The sequence below is a fragment of the Lolium rigidum genome, chromosome 5 (genome assembly GCF_022539505.1).
Source record: "Lolium rigidum isolate FL_2022 chromosome 5, APGP_CSIRO_Lrig_0.1, whole genome shotgun sequence".
Taxonomy (NCBI): Eukaryota; Viridiplantae; Streptophyta; class Magnoliopsida; order Poales; family Poaceae; genus Lolium; species Lolium rigidum.
The window spans coordinates 165,265,578-165,286,643 of NC_061512.1; the positions used below are offsets into that span (position 1 = coordinate 165,265,578).

Consider the following 21,066-nt stretch of genomic DNA (forward strand, 5'->3'; position numbering starts at 1 on the left):
AAATCTGCTGCAATACTTGTTTTACTTGTTTTCTCTCGCAAACAATCATCTTCCACACAATACGGTTAACCCTTTGTTACGGCAAGCCGGTGAGATTGACAACCTCACTTGTTTCGTTGGGGCAAAGTACTTTGGTTGTGTTGTGCGGGTTCCACGTTGGCGCCGGAATCTACGGTATTGCACCGCACTACATCCCGCCGCCATCAACCTTCAACGTGCTTCTTGACTCCTACTGGTTCGATTAAACCTTGGTTTCTTACTGAGGGAAACTTGCCGCTGTACGCATCACACCTTCCTCTTGGGGTTCCCAACGGACGTGTCAACTACACGCATCAGTAGGCTAGAAATAAATGATGAAAGTTTTGACCTATCTGAAAAATACATACCGGTAAAACCAACAACCTCGAAAATGCAACAAGTTGCCCGTGCAAAAACCATTCTTTATGAACTAGAGTTTGTCATGAGAATAAGCACAAGCTCTAAAACATGACAAGGATAAGATACAAATAACAACCAAGAAAGATGACGCAAGGATGCAAGGGTTTGAGCTCTCCAAAGGATACGATCGAGTTACTCACTCGAGAGCCCTCTTGATAGTACGACAACTAAACTATAAACCGGTCTTCAACTACACTATGAGACTGGTGAGAAAGAAACCCTATCAAGAGCAAACCTTAATCTTGCGCATTCCACTTGAGCTCGATGATGACGGTCTTGATTACAACAAGATGGAACACCTTTCTTGATTGTGCTTGCCTGACGAAGTCTTGTGGATTGCTCCCCCATAATCCATCATGGGAGAGCTTCTTATTCGTCGCATATTCTCATATCCATGATCACGATATGGATGGCAAGATTCAAGCAAAGGATCTCTTCGAGATGGCTTATCTTGAACTTGCACTTCATTTCTTCATTCTTCATCATGTTGATGTCTTGAAGTTAACTTTGAGGGCTCACTTCATCTTCATCTTCAAGATATACTTGACACTTGATCTTCTTCATTTGCTTCTTATTGCAATCTTGAAGCCAACGTATGGTTCAAGCATTGCCTATGGACAACTCCTAAAAATATAACTCAATGCAAACATTAGTCCATAGGGATTGTCATTAATTACCAAAACCACACATGGGGGCTCCATGCACTTTCAGCTAGGGACCTTCCCCATCCGCTATCTGGGCTTGCCGGTTAGTGTCAAAAGGATTTCGGTGGCGGATTGGTTTTTCCTCACCGAAAAGGTTGGCCATAGGGTGGAGCCATGGTAGGGGCTCTTCCCTGGCATCTGCACAGAGGCTAGAACTGACTAACTCATGCCTATCGAGCTTACCAATGTTCGCCATGGGGCTCTACCTCCTCTACGACGCGACACATGGGGCTATGAACGCGTCTCGGGCCCGATTCTTTTGGGAAGGGGTGGGCAACAAACACAAATATAACATGGTGGATTGGGCCACCGTATGTAAGCCTAAATCATTTGGGGGGCTGGGAATTCTCAATAAGAAAGCCATGAACATTTATTTCATGCTGAAATGGATCTGGAAACTATATCAGGGAGAGGAGGGCCTTTGGGCAGACCTCATTAGGGCTAAGTATCTTGGCGACAAAGACTTGTTCTCCCCAGAGGTTCCAACGAGAGGGTCTCAGGTTTGGAACGCCATCCAGAAGGTGAAATGACACTTTAAACTAGGGGCACACCACCGTGTCCGGGATGGGAGACGGACATACTTCTGGTTAGATTGGTGGACGGGGAAGGGACCTCTCCACTTGCTTTTCCCACGGCTGTTCGCTTGCTATGACAACCACTTCGCCAATGTGGACAGAGTGAGGATGGCTGAGGGATGGCACATTAGGTTCGGGATAATCTTCGATAAAGATGAGGTAGTCGAATGGGAGAACCTCTGTAGGATCTTCGGCCTGTACCCCTTCGATGGGGGGAGGACCAGGTGTCTTGGGCACTGGAACCTTCCGGGTTTTTTTCCACACACTCGATGTACCTCAGACTGTCGCAAGGGGCGTCAGTCACGTACTTCAAAGAGGTCTGGCGAACGAGGGTGCCGCCCAAGATCAGAGTCTTCCTTTGGCAAATGATTAGGGGGAAACTCCTGTAGGCGGAGTAGGTGGCTAAGCGACGTGGGCCATCTGACGGAAGCTATGCTATGTGTGGCATGCTTGAGGACTGCGATCATATCTTCTTCGCATGCCACCTTGCCAAGTTTCTGTGGGGAGGGGTGAGGGAACTCCTCCCATGTAATTGGAATCCGACAGGGGTCTGCGAGTTCATCGTGATAGTCCAAGGTCTCTCCGGACCTATACGTAGGCTAGCTTGGTTCGCTTTGACAGCCCTAGGTTGGACGCTTTGGATTACACGCAAAAAGCTACCTATCGAAGGGAAGGTGATTGGGCATCCAGCTTACATTCTCTTCACCATGTCTATTCACATGCAGAGCTGGAGGGATCTGGTCAGACAGCGGGACAGCTGAGGTGCCTCTATGCAAGGATGAGGACGGAGGTCACCTGACTATTTCTATTGCTATGTCGTCTTTATTTTCTTGGTGTGGACTTCCCACGAGGCATTTGTACGAGACTTTAGTCTAGAGCGTGGATATTGTATTGGTCTCAGACTCTCGTTGTATCATTACTATGGTTGCCGCTATGGCTTTATATATAAAGTCGGGCCTATGGCCTTATGTTTAAAATAATTGACTCTCATGCCAGTAGATTCAGCAAAGGAGTGAGAAGAGCTTTTGGACAAATGAGTTGAGAAGAGATGCCTTACGAATCACCAATGTATCATCATCATACTGAATTACCAAAAAATATGAGCAATCGGGGAAATTTATAGAATGATGCTACAATTCACTCTCAGGTCCTGCAATAGGAGACGGGAAACCCCAACTTCACACACCGCAAAAAGTGTGTGCCTAACTCTTGGCACGTCAAGAAGGACACTCGTCGGCTCCAAGGGTAGTCGATCTGTTTCCCTTCCTGTGTTGGAAACATGTCACTCAAAGCCTTTTTTCTATGTGTGGCCGATGAATTATCTCTCTGCGCTTGGGGACGAACTTCAGGGGTCTCAAGCTCGACCGACCCCTAGACCCCTTATATACATGGTGATCTAGGGTTAAAAGTGCCAAGATCATCTACCGCTAGTAGGAAAACCCTAACAATTGAGGTATCCAAGATTTGATCTCATCCGGTTACAATCATATCGATCCCACAGAATCCGTAGCCTAATCTTGACGTGTCTTGCACACAAATATGATCGTCGAGCGGCCCGACCGAGAGATCGAGGCCATCTGGCCGAGAGGCTCCCCGTCGATCAGCCCTGACTCTAGGTATGATGGGCTGACCAAGGGACCATGGTCTTGACACAATGAAAAAATGGAGATGCCACAAATATTTAATATTTATTTATTAAACGCAAGATTAAAATCTTCCAAGTCATTGCATTTTATTTTTATTTTTTTACAAATCAGATCAACTACTTTATCTAGTCTAGAAAAAATTCTAAGGTTAGTAACAAAGTAGTTGTTCTTAAGACAAGCTAAATTATTGAAGACATTACTTTTATTTCACATACATGTGACTTTTGAGTGAACCGGCCTGGTGTGTGAGATTGGTTAGCAGAAACCAACATAAACAATACTCACTCCCTTCGAATTAGTTGCCAGAGCAGTTTTCGAAAGTAAGCAAACGTACACACTAAAACACGTCTATATACATGCGTATCTAGACTAAATCTGACGAATGAAAACTAATTTAGAAAGGAGGGAGTAGAACATAATTGATAAGTGAAGCTTGCTTTCTAGATACAAGAGTTTCGGTGGCTCCATGCTAAGTCCTTGTGCCACTTCTGAGATTACTATGATACTCAAAGATTAGTATCGAACTTGCCCGACCGTCTAATCCAAATGACCGAAATAGAGAATCAGCAAAAACTTACATTAAAGAAACTATAGGGCTAGTCAAACAAGAATTCAGTCATTGGATGCTCTGAACTTGCAAATATTTCTGCGGACCCTACTTTCAGTTAACTACAGACAAGTACAACAATGAAGAGTGCTTTTTAGAGAATAAGGTTCGAGTGGCTCCATGCTTAACTCCTCGTGCCACTCTTTAAATATACTATGGCACATAAATGTTATTATTTTGCCCGATTTTGTAGTTCAATGAACAAAATGGATATATGACAATGATTAACTTTTTTTATGGAACACAAGATTAAACTCTTCTAATCGAGGCACTCTATCATTTCAGTAGATTTAAAAAAAATAGGGCTCCAAACCCCGGCTCCATTTAACTGAAACCTCAGTTACCAAAACACATTCAGTTTTGTTACAAACCGCCAGATGCCTTGCATCAAAGGCTTAACAGTTTTCACACACCACACACATACCAAGTTTTAGCTACAAATCAACAAGACTAGGAGTTTCCTGAAAATAGCGAAGGGCTAGATGGAAAGGCATACAAACATCAGCACCAGCACCCCATGACTTCATTCATGGACGCTCCAGGACTTTGAAACCTGCTCTGTCACCAACCAAGATCAGATCATTGGCCTCCAGGGTTCTTGCTAAGTCTTCTGTCGTGATCAACATCGGCCCAAAACCCCTCGTCATGTTCATGTCGCATACCTCCAGGGTCGATCTTGCCCTCTTCTGAGGGGTCAGCCAGGCTCCGGCCACGACAGCAGCGGTGGGAGCCGAGCCAACATCTCCAGTTTGCTCAGCAGCAGATTCAGTTTTCCTCTTTCTTCCTCCTTCAGTAGGATCTTCCACTGAGCACAGTTGTAAGCCACTTGCCTCCACATCCCCTGCATACCAAACCATTGAGAACGATTGAACACTTGGTCATTTCTGGTAATCCAGATAGTTCTCAGGATAGCAGCAAAGATCATATTGAATAAAGTATTCTTTTTCTTTTCATTCCAAAGAGAGGTGATATCAGACATGTTTGAAATTCTAAATTTAAGACCCAAGACTAAACCTATCTCCTTCCAGATATTAGAATCAACGACACACTCAAAGAACAAATGCTGGCAAGATTCAACTTCATTACAAAAAAACACAAGTCAGATCATCAACATTTTGTGTTTTGACCAAGTTATCTGTAGTGAGGAACTTATTATAGAACAACAACCAGAGAAAGAAATGTATTTTTGGGGGCACTTTTATTTTCCAAACACAATGAATGTTGATACGTCTCAAACATATCTTTAATTTCTTATGTTCCATGCTACTTTTATGATGATACTCACATGTTTTATACACACTTTATGTCATTATTCTGCATTTTCCGGCACTAACCTGTTGACAAGATGCCGAAGAGCCAGTTGTTGTTTTCTGCTGTTTTTGGTTTCAGAAATCCTACAAAGGAAATATTCTCGGAATTGGACGAAATCAATGCCCAGGGTCTTATTTTTCCACGGAGCTTCCACAAGACCGAAGGGGATACGAAGTGGGGCGACGAGGCACCGACACCACAGGGCCGCGCGGCCTGGGTGGGGCCCGCGCCGCCCTATGGTGTGGGGCCCTCGCGCCGCCTCCAACCCTACCCTTCCGCCTACTTATAGCCTTCGTCGCGAAAACCCCTGTACCGAGAGCCACGATACGGAAAACCTTCCAGAGACGCCGCCGCCAATCCCATCTCGGGGGATTCAGGAGATCGCCTCCGGCACCCTGCCGGAGAGGGGAATCATCTCCCGGAGGACTCTTCATCGCCATGATCGCCTCCGGATTGATGTGCGAGTAGTTCACCCCTGGACTATGGGTCCATAGCAGTAGCTAGATGGTTATCTTCTCCTCATTGTGCTATCATGATAGATCTTGTGAGCTGCCTATCATGATCAAGATCATCTATTTGTAATGCTACATGTTGTGTTTGTTGGGATCCGATGAATATGGAATACTATGTCAAGTTGATTATCAATCTATCATATATGTGTTGTTTATGTTCTTGCATGCTCTCCGTTGCTAGTAGAAGCTCTGGCCAAGTTGATACTTGTAACTCCAAGAGGGAGTATTTATGCTCGATAGTGGGTTCATGCCTCCATGGAATCTAGGACAGTGACAGAAAGTTCTAACGTTGTGGATGTGTTGTTGCCACTAGGGATAAAACATCAATGCTTTGTCTAAGGATATTTGTGTTGATTACATTACACACCATACTTAATGCAATTGTCTGTTGTTTGCAACTTAATACTCGGAAGGGGTGCGGATGCTAACTCTGAAGGTGGACTTTTTAGGCATAGATGCATGCTTGGATAGCGGTCTATGTACTTTGTCGTAATGCCCTGATTAAATCTCATAGTAGTCATCGTGATATGTATGTGCATTGTTATGCCCTCTCTATTTGTCAATTTCCCAACTGTAATTTGTTCACCCAACATGCTATTTCTTATCGGAGAGACACCGGTCCATTCTTTTACATCTGAAATACAATCTACTGCAATACTTGTTCTTTACTATTCTTCGCAAACAAACATCATCTTCCACACTATACATTTAATCTTTTGTTTACAGCAAGCCGGTGAGATTGACAACCTCACTGTTACGTTGGGGCAAAGTATTTTAATTGTGTTGTGCAGGTTCCACGTTGGCGCCGGAATCCCTGGTGTTGCGCCGCACTACACTCTGTCACCAACGACCTTCACGTGTTACTTGACTCCTACTGGTTCGATAACCTTGGTTTCTTACTGAGGGAAAACTTGCTGCTGTACGCATCACACCTTCCTCTTGGGGTTCCCAACGGACGTGTGTTAACTACACACCAGCAAATGTCAACAGGTTTGATCCCACCAAAATTAACCACAACATACATGAATTTCACACTACAGACCCCATTGGCCTCCCACATCCAAATCAAAGCATCTTTCACATTGTTCAAATTAATTGATTGTGCAATTTGCTGGATTTCTAGCCACTGCACCATCAACCTATGATCAAAACACCTTCTAAAGGTTACTTTGAAAGAAACCTCATCCCAAAGACCAGCAATGGTCTTATCCTGCTCATTAACTAGGAAATATACTTCCCAGTATTGAATGGCCAGGCTACAAGATCCAAACCAATGATCTTCCCAAAATTTAACATTCCTCCCATCCCCCACTTTCCACTGTTATCCCATCTTAGCAGCTTTAGCAGCCCACATAACCCCTTTCCAGAAGGGAGAGGCACCAGTAGATGAGCAAGAGAAGAAATTGGGGTTATCAACATTATACTTGCTGTCAATAATCTGTTTCCACAACTTGTTCTCATTCAAGTTATATCGTTTAATCCAAGAGGCTAACAAGCACATATTCATCTCTGATAAGTCGGGAATGCCTAAGCCTCCATGCTATTTTTTTTCTAGTGACCAAACCCCAGTTAGCTAAGTGATACTTGTGATTCCCCTCATAATTATCCTAGAGGCAGTGAGCCATCTGAGAATTAATAAGGGTAATGGCCAATTTGGGGAACTTGATCACACTAAGTAAGTAAATAGGAATGCTAGTGAGGACACTTCTAACCAGATCTAGTTTAGCAGCATGGTTAAGAATCTTTCCCCTCCAACCAGCAGCCCTTTTAAGGATTTTATCAACAACAGGTTGTATATCTTCTCTCCTAAGTTTATTGTGATGTAGGGGAACTCCTAAATATTGCATAGGAAATTCACCCAGTTTACAACTCAAAGTTTGAGCAATATACTGTGCATTATTCTCATCCACATTAATAGGAACTAAATCACACTTGTGGAAGTTGATCCTCATGCCAGACATATGCTCAAAACAAGTCATGATCCATTCCAAATTTATGGCAGAAGATATCATCAGCATACTGCATACTAATGATACCCCCCTCTCCCAATTCTTGCATAAGCCCAGCTAACTGTCTATTAGCAGCAGCCTTGGACATGATTTTAATGAAGACATCAACCACAAAGTTAAAAAGGATAGGGGATATAGGATCCCATTGCCTCACACCTCTAGTAGTAAGAAAGAAATGACTATTGCAATCATTGATCCTAACACCCACAGACCCATTATGCAAAAGCCCCTCAATGATAGACATCCATCTAGGGCTAAAGCCCCTCATCCTCACGACTCTCAAGAGAAAATCTCTATCAACCCTGCCATATGCCTTTTCATAATCAAGCTTAAAAATAAAACCAGACTAACCATTGTGCACTGCATTATGAATAACTTCATGTGCAGAGAACACTCTCAAGTATATACCTCCCCTTAATAAAAGTTGTTTGGTTAGGAGAAATAAGTTCTTCATTAACCACACCCAACCTATTGGTGGCACGTTTAGAGAAGATCTTGAAACTACAGTTAGTTAAGGCAATGGGTCTGAATTTCTATATATTTATAGCTTCAACTTCCTTGGGAATCAAAGTCAACAAAGAAAAGTTCAGTCTAAATAGATCCAGTCTCCCTTCATTCCAATCCTTCACCATAACCATGAAATCAGCTCTAATGAGCTCCCAAAGGTGTTGATAAAAAAGGAAGGAAAAACCATCAGGACCAGGAGCACCCTCAGCATAAGAGCCAAAGATTGCTTCCTTTACCTCTTTTTCAGGAAAAGCAGCATCAAGCATATCATTATGATCTTGGGACAACATATCCTCAGGGTCCCAAAAATCATCCACTAAATCAATGTCAAGGCAAGGTTCTTTGTAGAAAAGGTTCTTGTAATAATTAACAACAATATCTAACATGCCTTTATTATCTTCTACCATCCGTGTATCACCTTGCAGCTGACCCATATGCTTCTTTCTTCTCCTCTGATTTGCTACAGAATGGAAGTAAGCAGTATTACGATCACCTTCCAAAATATATCTTTCCCTAAACCTTTGTCTAGCCTTAATCTCCTCATTTCTCCAAATATTAGCAAGCTCAACAGAAATATTCTTCATTCTAGTTTTAGAAACAGGAGATAAACATTGAGTTTCACAAGCAATGTCAAGTAATCATATTCAGCAACCAGCCCTTGTTTAAGTTTCCTTTGAGCATAGTCAATATTGGCTGACCAGCCTTCCAAACCTTTTCTAGTTTTCCTCATTTTAAATTGCCATCTATCAATAGAACTTTGGAGATGACAGGGGGTTTGCCGAAATTTGGCTACCACTTTCTCAAAACCCTCAATCTTAAGCCACCATTTTTCAAATCTAAATTGTTTATCATGAGGAATTTTCAAAGCACCAATATCCACAACAAGAGGGGTATGATCACTACCAACTCCAGCTTTTGAAGATAAACTACTAGCAGAGAACAAAGAGTCCCAACAAGTAGAAACAAAAACTCTATCTAGCAAGGCCATGACCAAATTATCCTGGTTATTAGCCCAAGAGAATTGCCTACTAGGATTCTTGAGCTCCATAAGATTGAATTTGTTAATCCAGTCATTGAACAAATTGGCCCAGTGTTGATTTATATTACCAGTATTCTTTTCACATCCTTCTCTAATGAGATTGAAGTTACCACCAATTAAAGTAGGACCATTCCAACAAGCATACACATTATGTAACTCATTGATAAAATCTAATTTATGTTCCTCATAGTCAGAGCCATATACAATAATGACTCTCCAAACAACATTTTTTTTTGGCTTTTACTTGCACAGAGACACAGTAAGTAAAGATATCTCACTTAACTATATCAAACAAGTCAAGGCTAATGCCAACAAGGATACCACCAGCAGTCTTAACAGCTGTCAACCAGTTCCAAGAGAATTTTCCTCCAGGATCTAGTTATTGCAACTGTAAACTAGAGAAATCTTCTTTTTTTGACTCAGAGAAACAAATAATATCAGGGCATATCTCTCTAATGAGATCATGCACTCTAGTAAGCTTATTAGGCCTATTCAAGCCTCTAGGGTTTCAAATTATGGCTACTACCATTTTTAGATATTAGCTTTCTTCTCCCCTTTTTTCTACTATAGACTAATGTCCATGGTTCATCCTCATCAGGTACGTCACTAGTGTGATCCTCAGGTACATCACTAATTTCAGTAGATTTTACAATGAGATCAGCTTCTTTCTCTAGCCTTGAATAAACTCCAAGTGTATCCCTTGGAAACGATAAATTTTTTGGATTTTATTAACCAGAGAAATACGGCTATAGGATATGGTTAGCTCAGCTCCAATCAAGAATCCCCATGAGATCCCAAGAATTCTTGGCACTCATTCCAATTCTCAATTCTTCTTTTGAGGTTACGGGAATAACAAATTAATTTAACACGCTTCAAAGATTTGTTCTTTTTTTTTTTTGAAAAACCTTGCGTTATGTCACTAGATCTTGATTTATATATATATATATATATGTAACTAACCTATCACTCTTGTAAAGGATTTCTTCATAATGACCATTAATACTTTATCTACTAAAATTCATTTACTTCTTTCTTTGTTTTTGAAACTTGCTCCGTTTTTTTTTAGAATTTTATGACTTCGTGCGGGATGCATTCATTTTCGGTATGGACACTAAATAGAGCACAAAAAATGAAATTTTACTCCTTTTCATCTTAGGTCAACAACTACTACTAATATAGGGCGGAGCTAGCATGTATTGATTGGGGTCAATGATAGCAATGGATTTCTACTATCTCCCTTTGTAAACGAAACAATTCTCTTAAAAATTGAAAATGACACCAATGGTCTTTTTTCTGGCTTCGCCCCAGCTCCATGGTTAGTCTACCTTAAGATGCCCTGAGTCGGTAATATTTCTCTGCAGAAAATGGTACTTTTCAGTTGACTAGACTCGATTTTTGTATACGAGTTACTGACCCAGGGCTTCGAGTTCGAGCAAGTACTCCAGTAATAATGTGATATAATTATTTTTTTGGCCGATGTCTGCGTGGGGAAACACGCATGACGTCTGGACACAGACAGGAGCATGTGCCGGGCCAGTGCAAAGTTGGATTGTATTGTACATAAGTGGGAAAATAAACAAACGGAGTAGAGGCAGCAAGTGGTCCGTTCGGTCGGTCCTCAATCACATGAGCTGCCGCTAGCTTCCATCCAGCCACTAGCTTTTACTTTAAGGAAACGAAATCCGAAAATAAACTAAACCCAGTTGCCAATTTGCCCCTCACCAAACAATCACGCATACAGAGACAGAACAGATCGAGATAGTAGTCGATAAAGGGCGGACGCCAAGCTGAAAGATAGAACGAAAATTCAATGCGCCAATCATTGCCCCAGCACCGGGAACTCGTCATCCATTTTTCTCCTGGCAGTCTGGCAGTGATAAACGAGCAGTAGAAGTGGTATTGTGTCTATCTGAGACTGAAGAAAGAAACTGTCTTTGTAGCTGCTGGACCATATTAGCAAGATATTTTTGCTGACACTGGAAGTAAGTCGGATGTGGTACTCAGTGAACAGTAGAAAATGACATTGCAGCTCTGCTTTGACAAGCTTTGTTAATCGTTAATGTGCAGGAGGAGGTCTTCACAAACCACTGGGAAGAGAGAGGTTAGAGAGAGAAATCACTGGCAGCAGTGGAAAAAGGCAGCAGCAGAAGAGAAGCAAGAAGCAGGCAGGGGAGAGAAAGCCGGGGGACTTTCCGTTGGATCCTACTTCGCTTTTGGGGACGAAGGAGAAGGCCTCTCTCTCTCCCTCTGTTCTTGGCTGGAGTGGAGGAGGAGATGTTCCCCCCTGGCCTGATCCACCACCGCACGGACGGGCCGGGCCCCGGCGAGGTGCCGCGCTCCGGCGGCGCGCCGAGCCTCGTGCTCACGGCGGACCCCAAGCCGCGGCTCCGCTGGACCGCCGACCTCCACGAGCGCTTCGTCGATGCCGTCGCCCAGCTCGGCGGGGCCGAGAGTAAGATTTTTCCTCTCTCTCCCCTTCCCATTTTCTCCATTCTTGGCCATTGGAGTTAGGGCAATGCGTGCTTGCTTGGTGCGCTTCGCTTCATGCAACCGCTGATTCGAGCGCGGCATGCATGTGAGTCCACTTGCCGGTTGCGGAACAAGGATTTGAGCCATTTGGGGATCTTTGTGCTGAAATTTTAGGAAAAGTTTGAGGGTTTTGTTACTTTGAGCAAAACTCCCCTGAAATGCGAGCTGCTGGAAGAAGTAGAAACGCAAATTTAGCATGCTTTGGAGCTGGGAACCATCCAGCAAGCTCTGCTCATGACGGATTTTGAGGCGGAACGTGTGGTCCTCGCTGGCTTTGGAGAGATGTTTCGTGAGAGGGCTATGGCCTTTTTTCTTAGTACAAGCTTCAGGTTTCCATGGTGATTCAGGCGAAAGGGTGACTTTGGTTGATATATTGGATTTCAGTTCCCTGCAGGAACCACATGAGTTGGTTATACCCTTCAGAGAGAAATGGCGATAATCCTGTTAGGTATCCAAAGAAGCTGCTGCGCAATCAAGGGTTTGTTTCATTGACGACATTCTGGGGGTTACAGTTGTGATTTCAGTTTTATTTGTCCTGGGATATGGTGATATTTGTTGCTTGCCATCATAGCACATTGCTGAACAAAATGGCAGTTATGGTTAAGCCCCAAAATATCGGACATTGGTTCATATCGATCTGGCTTTGGATTATTCGATATCGGTTGGTATATCAGATCATATGTAGTTATATCGGAACTCGGAAGGCAAATATTTACATTTAATAGGTTTATTGTAATGGCAAATTGTTACACAAATGATGGATTGATTTGATAATGTCCTAAAGGTGCACATTTGTAAATTTTCTAATCAATTTTTTTAAGAAAAACCCTGCCAACTGCATATCAGTGTATACCAACTAAATTATTGGTCAATGTATCATTCATATTGGCCGTTATGTGTGTATTTATGGAAAATGACAAAATGTTATGTTGAGTTGGTCTTGGTACCATCGATATTGATGATATGTCGGTCATCAGAATATCTAGAAGCTTGGTTAATGGCTATACATGCTGGTTGTGGCAGCTATTCAAAGAACCAAGCGCGTGCGTGCGAGGGCATGTCTGTGGCCATGGCCGTTTGCGTGTGCGTGTGCGTCTGGGCCTGTGTGTCCATTGCAAGTTGTTTTGTGGAAGTAGCAAAAATTTGGTTTCTTTCTTTTACATACATGTTTGTTATGTCACTGAGCGAGCACTAACTGGTACAACATGCTAACTTGCTACGACCTATCTTTCAAACTTCTGAATATAGGTGTTAAATGCATGATCTTTCTTGCAGAAGCAACACCGAAAACTATCTTAAGGACAATGGGTGTGAAGGGACTCACACTTTTCCACTTGAAGAGCCATCTTCAGGTACTTCATATTTTCTTGCCATTGCACTAAATAAATTACGAAAAAGAGGGCTCCCCTGGCCTCTGCATTAGGTGACATCTTTCTTACGATGCCTTAAAAACATCTTTGTCATTTTGTGTTTTCTCTTTTGTCCTCATCACCAGAAATACAGAATGGGAAAACAACCGGGCAAAGAGACGCCGGAGCAATCTAAAGATGGTAAGTAATACAAAGCAATCTACAGATCTTGCTATTTATGTCAGGAACTGAATTGTGTAGGGTTTGAATGTTAGTGGGACTATAGGGGAACTGATGTTATTGACATCACTGAGATATAGGATTTCAGGGAGTGATGGAAGCAATATTTTATGCTCTGTGGGTGTGCTTTTTTTTTTCCTTCACACAATTTTGCATGAACTGTAGCAGGTTTGTAGCAGGAAGTTTTGATTATTGTTGTTATGCATTGAAATGATCAATATTTTTCATGTGCGCACATCGCTGGTAATCCAGTTGGGCAACCATTATTTTGAATTGGATAATCACATTAATATTTTGTATCTACATATGTGTAATTAAAGAGGAAAACAAACCTAGAATCTGATCTTGCGCAGTCCGCAGTAATTTCAATGTTTGGTTACATTATCACTTAATTGCAGCATGATATCATCACATGTAAATGCTTAGAAATTAAGCTAGCAGTTCTGGACATATCCTACAGTTGCACTTTCCCGTTGCAGTTATGCTTTCTTTACCAAATTCTGGCAAATTGTCAGTAAATCTATTCCACTATAGGTAGTGCTTTGGTCTTTCTGTGCAAGCAGCCACGAGATGGTTCATGCCTCTATGTAATGTAGCTCTCAGCTGCCCATCTTGTTTTTTAAAGCACATGCAAAAAGCATTTGCACATCTTTTCATTAAAAGGAGAAGCAAGTAAATTTATAAGAGTTTTGGCCGTAGGCCAACACAACAGGAACGCCTAAAGCTCAACTCTCACATAGGCTCGCGCAACCTGTAGTGGTTCATATGTGACATGGCGCCGATGCTCGATCTTATCCTTGACTATGTTGATCACCGTGTTCACATTGCGAAGCTCTCCTGGGAAAACCCTTCATAAGTGTTACTAAATTATAACATATAAAGTCACTAGCAAGCAATGTTGAGTGACCACTATTAGTATTGTTGAGTCTACGCTTGCCGCAAAATATAACAGGGCAATTTTGTGAGCAAGTAACATGCATAGGCGCTAGTGGTATAAATCTGTTGGCAAGTACTCCAGTGTTGTAGCCCCAACTAGCTAATAGTTGCTTCTTAATTATGCTCATTACACTGTCAAAGTATATGCAAGGTGGGTCTTATTTTGTTAATATGATCATATGGATCACAAAGGTTCAAACCAAATATATTGTAGAAATATAGATCAGACAGTTAGATAAGAAGATATGGCCGTTCAAATTCTAAGGATGAAAATGAAAAGAGAAGTCAGGTTTAATGAACTTACAGTCTCTCTCATTTTCATCTATGTCTCTGTCCTTGGCTCTAATAGTCACAAAGGTCGGAACACATAAAAAGGAAGTGTCAGACAAGATTGCAAGAATATGTAAAGGAGACCAGTAGTTGTCTAGGTGTCAAACATTAGTTGCATCCTTTCGAGTTTATGATGCATCTGCCTTGCTTGGTAGCACACACATTGACTAGTGCAGTTCACTGTATGATTTCCTCTTGTCAATCACGAGTAACTTAGTAAAAACAGCCCCTTGCATATCTTGTGAGAAACTGTACACAATTATGGACCAGAAGTTCTGCAATGATTTTATGAAGAAATTCAGTACTAGTCTAGGATGAACATCTGTTAAATTTGTGTATTTTTTCCTTCTGACTTCTGTGCTGTGTCTGGGTTCCCCGGTCTCCCTGATTTGCAGGGTCCTATCTTCTAGATGGTCAAGGTGGAATGAGCCTGTCTCCCAGAGTTTCTACTCAAGATGCAAAAGAGTAAGTTCCATGGGCTACTCCTTGTCCAGCCAGCATGCCATTTTCTCTTTCTTTCCTTTTTAACAGAATATGAGTACATTTATGATATCTACTTTGATTGAGTTACATGTTACAATTACTCACTGCAGAAGTCAAGAAGTTAAAGAAGCACTGAGAGCACAGATGGAAATGCAACGAAGCCTGCATGAACAAGTGGAGGTAAGTTTGACTGCTTCTTGTGTGCTGTCAGACAAGAAGGATTTACTCATCAACTTCAGTATCTTTACACATTTAAGGTTGGAGTGGAATTTGTTGGTACATTGTCCGAAGGATATGGAGTCCTGCGCAGGCTTAACTTGTCTGACTCTTTTGTACTCACTGTGCTCACTTTATCTAATATTGCTGCTGTGTGTGGTTAAATTTTAGAGGACCATCACTCTAACAGAAAACAGCAGAGTCAGAGAGTATTCACCATTGACAAAACACTACTCTGTGGGGTTTATGCTAGAGGCAGTATGTTTGGGGAGTTATTTGCGTATTGTGACTAATTTCTTAAACAATTGCTTTGTAAAAATAAAAACCGAGGCCCCAAAAAAACTGAGAAGAGCAGCTCCTTCCATGATTTGTGAGCTTGTAGTTGTTGGACATTCATTAACAATTATATTGAAATCATCTGTTTGTACGCATTAACATTTTGTAATACCTGCTTATTTCTATACTTTTAGTACTCACTCCTTGCCAAAGTGTAGTGCGTATAAAAAAAAAATTAAAAGTCAAATGAGGTAAATTTTGACCAAGTATTTAGGGTAAAATATCTAGAATACCAAATCAGTACCAATAGATTCATCATCATGTATATTTTCATATGGTATTTATTTTGTACTATAGATACAGATAATTTTCTCAATAAACATGATCGAACATTAGCTAGTTTGACTTTTGAAAAAAATTATATGCACTACATTATGGCAAGGAATGAGTATAAAAGAACAAATGCTCTGTTCATCACACGAAACTTGACTGCCTTTCTTTCCCGTGATCAGGTCCAGAAGCATGTCGATATAAGGATGGATGCGTACACGACGTACATCAACACTCTGCTAGAGAAGGCATGCAAGATTGTGACCGAGCAGTTTTCCTCGAGTAGCTTCGGCGTCTCTGACAACAATCTCCCGGAGCTATCCTCCGGTGGTTTCATGTGTGGCACTGCCACAGACGCGCTGAGCTCCTCTGTCTTCCACCAGCTCTCCGTCAGCTCGAACAACTTGCACAGCCCAGGAGGCAAGCCGTCTCCCTCCGGCATGGAAGGCCAGCTGCTTCTCCAAAGATCAACTGAGTTTAAACGCAAGTCCTCCTGCTGAGTTATGTTTGTCGACAAAATCTGGATGAAAGCTCTGGCTTCCTTCTCCGTGGTGGCCATGTCAAATCCCGCAACGACAATGGTCTGCCAATCTGTTTTTACTGACTTGTTTCTCTTGCTAGTGCATGCAACGAAGCAAGGTTGTATCAGTCAGAATCAGCAACCTAAGTTTGTATGTAAAATGCCTAATGTGCTAGTCAGGTGCCTTAATTGGTACTATCAAGTTTTTATTATTATCATAACTTCTGATTCTAACATAACACATATACATTCTGCACATTCCAACGATCAATTCCTATATTTCTGTGTACATACTAGTAAAGGGCCTATGCGTTGCTACGGAGTGTTAGTAGTAGATATAACTTATAAGAGTATGCAGTTGACATAAGCTCTTATAAGAAGTTATTAGTGCTAGATTAGTTGCGTTGTGTTGAATGCAACTCCTTGCCTTTGTGCTATGAATGAAGAAGATTAAAACAGGGCTAAGATTAAGGAGCTTGATCTGAACCTGAACTGTGGAAAAAAGTCGGGTGGACGAGAATCTGATAAGCCCAAGTGGACAAACAGTGTGTTGCCTCTAGGGCCGATGCGGTGGCGGCTGGGCTCGACATAATATTTTTATTTGGAATTGCATGCAAAGTAGACATTCTGACAGTTTAAATGAACTGCCAGAAGCATTTTTTTATATTTCATTCATAAAGATCAAAATGCTCCATAGAAAGAAAAATCCCCATAGGATCTCCCAAAATCCACATCAAATTTTCTTAGTCAAAGAGGCATTGGATTCATCGAGAAGCTTGCGAGAGTGGCGTGATTTTCGAGAACTTATTCTGGCCGGGGATCTCTAGATCGACAAGGAGCTTCATCGGCGGTTTTTTTTTTTGTAGGACTGGACGCATGTGGTTTTCTTAAACCGTTCGGCGATTTTTCATCTGCAACCAACAACGCCATGTCGACTCAGGAGGGGTGACAGTGGATGCATGCCGTCGACACGGTCTGGAGGTTGACGAAGTGCAACTCAAAGACTTCGATGAATTTTATTTTTATTGAGGTGCTTTGTACCGTCTGATGTTTCTCTAAATAGCAGGGTTCTATTCGCAAAAAAAGAGAGGCATTGGATTCATGTGCTCTGCCACACACTGAACGAAAATAATACTAACTCAACATAACGAGGTTGTGATTGTCAAGCCATTGCATCGAAGCAAATGGTAGACTTTTTAACGAGTTCTTTTGGCCGGCGGGGGGTGTACATTTTGAGTTGTGGCATGGGTGAGTTGGTTTGTAAATAAAACACTGCATCTTATCAAGTTATTATTTGGCAAGAATTTAAACAATACCACCTTGTCTCAACGCCATATATGTACGATCAAACAAGTAGACCATCACATTCGCGTTAATCTATATATTTAAACTTATGTCCTAATGCGCAGCTGAACTCCATTAATTACTCCACTCTTGGCATGGGAGACGAGTGCAATGACAAGGCAAGGGGAATATTCCGGGCATTCTTCTGAAGATTCCTGCAATGGAAGCCTCCAAAATCCAGAATACTCTTTGATTAACCAACCTTTGGGTTATTGTTGACAACGACCAGCTCGTTTACAGTTAGCCAGGATTTGTTTTTCGAGATTGTCAGATTGATGTAGTCAGGATCTTATCTTAGGCTGGTGCCAATGCACCGCCCGCCTCCCGCCCTGCCAGGTCAGTTTTTCTCTCACTCTCACCCCACTCTCACCTCACTCTCACCCCACGGTGCCAGTGCACGGGCTATAGTGCGAGCTCTCGCCTCCCTCTCGCCCCACTAGCGCCTCCCTACCGCCCCCACTAGCACCGCTATCGCCTCCCTCTCGCCCCACTCTCGCCTCCAACGCGGGCTATAGGCGGGCGGTACCGCGCCCTAACGCCGGGCGCCCGCGCCACCGCCCGACGCTACCGTCCCGCCCCTCTCCCGCCTGCCTCTCGCCCCGCGCTGGGCGGTAGCGCCTCCACTCCCGCCCCCATTGGCACCAGCCTTAAAAGGCTCCTCTCCATCCTTGGCAAACATACGGTACCTAGCATGGCTTAGCTCCTGCTCAAAGATCACATTCAAAAAGGAGAAATCATTATATTCTCCCCTCCCATTTTCTTCTCCACACCACCCAAAATCTGATATGTCATGATTCTTGGGCCTCTTTTGACGACATGTGTCATGATTCTAGTAATCTTTTATATAGGTTGTTGGAGATACACATGGTTAATGCTTCAGAACCCACCACTGCATAATATTCGACGAGAATTCGGCGATAAACTAACATCATTATTTCTACGCGATCGTATATATTCCATCCATTTCAAATTAGCTAATGGTTAGATTTAATATTGATACATATGTATCTAGACATATTTTAGTGTGCAGATTTGCTCATTTTTTTAAAAAGCTACTTCAACTAATTTGAAACGGAGGTATTGCAGTTCACATGTGTCGATCTCTTACAAGATGTGAACATTTATCACCGTCCATTGATTAGCCACTGAAATTAATGCTTCCTTTTTCATTTGAGAATCATACAAAATCAGCAGAACCGTTGAAGAGAGACGGGCGTCCATCCATTCCATAGCACAGCCTATCGTTTTCATGCGTTTGAACGGGTTCAGAAGCACCACGTGGTTGCAGGTCACCTAATCCGACGCGTGCGCAGCGGCGCTGCAGGCCATTGGTCAAGAGGCCGGCCATGAGCTTGTAGAAATTAGGGCGTACAACTCGCAGGTCACAGCATATGGCTTGCGTGCGAAGTTCGCTCTGCACCTCGTGTATCAACGATATTACGAATACGGGATCATGAACGGATACGAATACATGATCATGAATCGCGCATGGTTCATGCAGGCATCCGATTGCATCTACATTCCTGTAACCGGACTGTTAGTGCTGCTAAAACAAAGAAATACTGGCTAGCTAGAGTCGTGATCACGTCTTTCTTCTGCGCAGATTTGATTGTGTAAAGTCAACATTTTGTTTTTGTATCTGCTATATAGCTACATGCAGTTGCCCAACACATGTCTTATGTGTCCTAGCTTCGGATAAGCCGACGAACTATGCTTTAGTTCTTTCATCAATGGGTGTTAAGCTAAATTCAACAACATCCTCTCTCTCTATCTCTCTCCCCCCCCCCCCCCCCCTCTCTCTTAAAATTGGCTTTTGCTCGTTTTAGGAATAAAGCTACGACCATACACAAGAGTTCAAGGACAAGGAAATAAATTCTTGGGGCAACAATAAAACATACCCAACAAAAAAAAGTACAGCTCTCGAGCGATGGAGAAGAGCAACGAAGAAATGAGGGATTAGCCATCACATCTGCCACTCCACACCCTAAACGGAGAACGGCAATTTCCTACAACCACACCGCCTCGCCCAAGGATCGCTTAGCGCACAAGGAACACCTTCAAGAAGGGAGATGAAGTCAACACGCCATTACTACCCGAACCAGTGTACTGATCCTAGGGTTTCACGGACACTCAACAATATTCTGTCTCACATGCCATACAGTACACCGAATGTTCATCTCACGACCGTGGCCAACAATCAATCCCCTATCCTTAAGTTATGAGAGATTAATGTGTGTCCACCTAGAGTACAACAACACTTGGCTTGTTTTAGTTCAAAGGATTATTTTAAACGCAGGAATAAGAAAAACTTAGCAATGTGATGTTATGACATGTTGAAAAACTTAGTTCAAATGATTGTTTTAGTTCAAAGGATTATTTTAAACCTAGAGGAATTGTAAACAAGAGAATTTTTAATACACATTGTTTGGTAGCATTGCATGAAAACACATGTGGTTTTTCTAAAGGTCAATGGTGGGTTTGCCATAGTTGTCATGAAAAAAACCCATTAGGTTGGACCTGGCAGGTCTTTTCATATGGAATTACATATAAAGTAGACCATAGAAAAATTCCTTATGAATTAAAATCCTACAAACCAAAGAAGCTCTATAGGAAATTTTCCCAAGGAATGTAATGCTCCAAAATTTCTATGAAATCCCTTTGAACCAAACACGCCCTTACAAGCCTATGTCGAGATTTTGGTCGTTGCAACGCCCACGACCTCATGTCCAATGTGTCGATGTGCTCACATACCCAACCATCATCAATCCTCCACACATAGCTTATACATCAGTTGGCCGCATTGGAACGACGAGTGGGAACTGTAAAGTCTCCTAAACTTGTATATATGTATCTAAGCTCTAATGCCACTTGTTGTCCAACACTAGGGCTTGACCCTAAGCATTAAGCTAGTGTAGCCTGTAGCGGTAGACCCAGTCACATCACAACAAGTTACAATCATGTTCTGTTTCTTTCCATAATCAACACAAGACTAAACCCAATATATTTATTGAGGCGTACAAACAATCACTTCATTTCTAGCAATATCCAAAGGCTCCTTTGATTCATAGGATAGGAAAATCATAGGAATAGGAAAAGCATATGATTGGGATGTCATGGCTAGTTAAATCCTATAGAAAGATAAGTTGTGTTTGATTGGGCCAAAAG

General features: G+C 42.3%; 1 protein-coding gene across 1 annotated transcript; it reads left to right on the top strand.

Annotated features, from left to right (window-relative positions):
• Positions 1 to 11,176: 11,176 nt before the first annotated feature.
• Positions 11,177 to 16,846, top strand: LOC124653078 (protein PHR1-LIKE 2-like). The gene is made up of 7 exons (XM_047192131.1): positions 11,177 to 11,330; positions 11,416 to 11,800; positions 13,153 to 13,229; positions 13,373 to 13,427; positions 15,128 to 15,197; positions 15,326 to 15,395; positions 16,220 to 16,846. Exons 2-7 carry the CDS (start codon positions 11,623 to 11,625, stop codon positions 16,535 to 16,537), a joined length of 768 nt encoding a protein of 255 aa, XP_047048087.1. The 5' UTR covers positions 11,177 to 11,330; positions 11,416 to 11,622; the 3' UTR covers positions 16,538 to 16,846.
• Positions 16,847 to 21,066: the final 4,220 nt, after the last annotated feature.

What these genes read in the sequence shown, in the direction of transcription:
- LOC124653078 (XM_047192131.1), top strand. Translation starts at nt 11,623, where the DNA reads ATGTTCCCCCCTGGCCTGATCCACCACCGCACGGACGGGCCGGGCCCC. An exon ending in ACTTGAAGAGCCATCTTCAG is followed by an intron (nt 13,230 to 13,372) that starts GTACTTCATATT and finishes CCTCATCACCAG; the next exon opens with AAATACAGAATGGGAAAACA. An exon ending in GCCGGAGCAATCTAAAGATG is followed by an intron (nt 13,428 to 15,127) that starts GTAAGTAATACA and finishes CCTGATTTGCAG; the next exon opens with GGTCCTATCTTCTAGATGGT.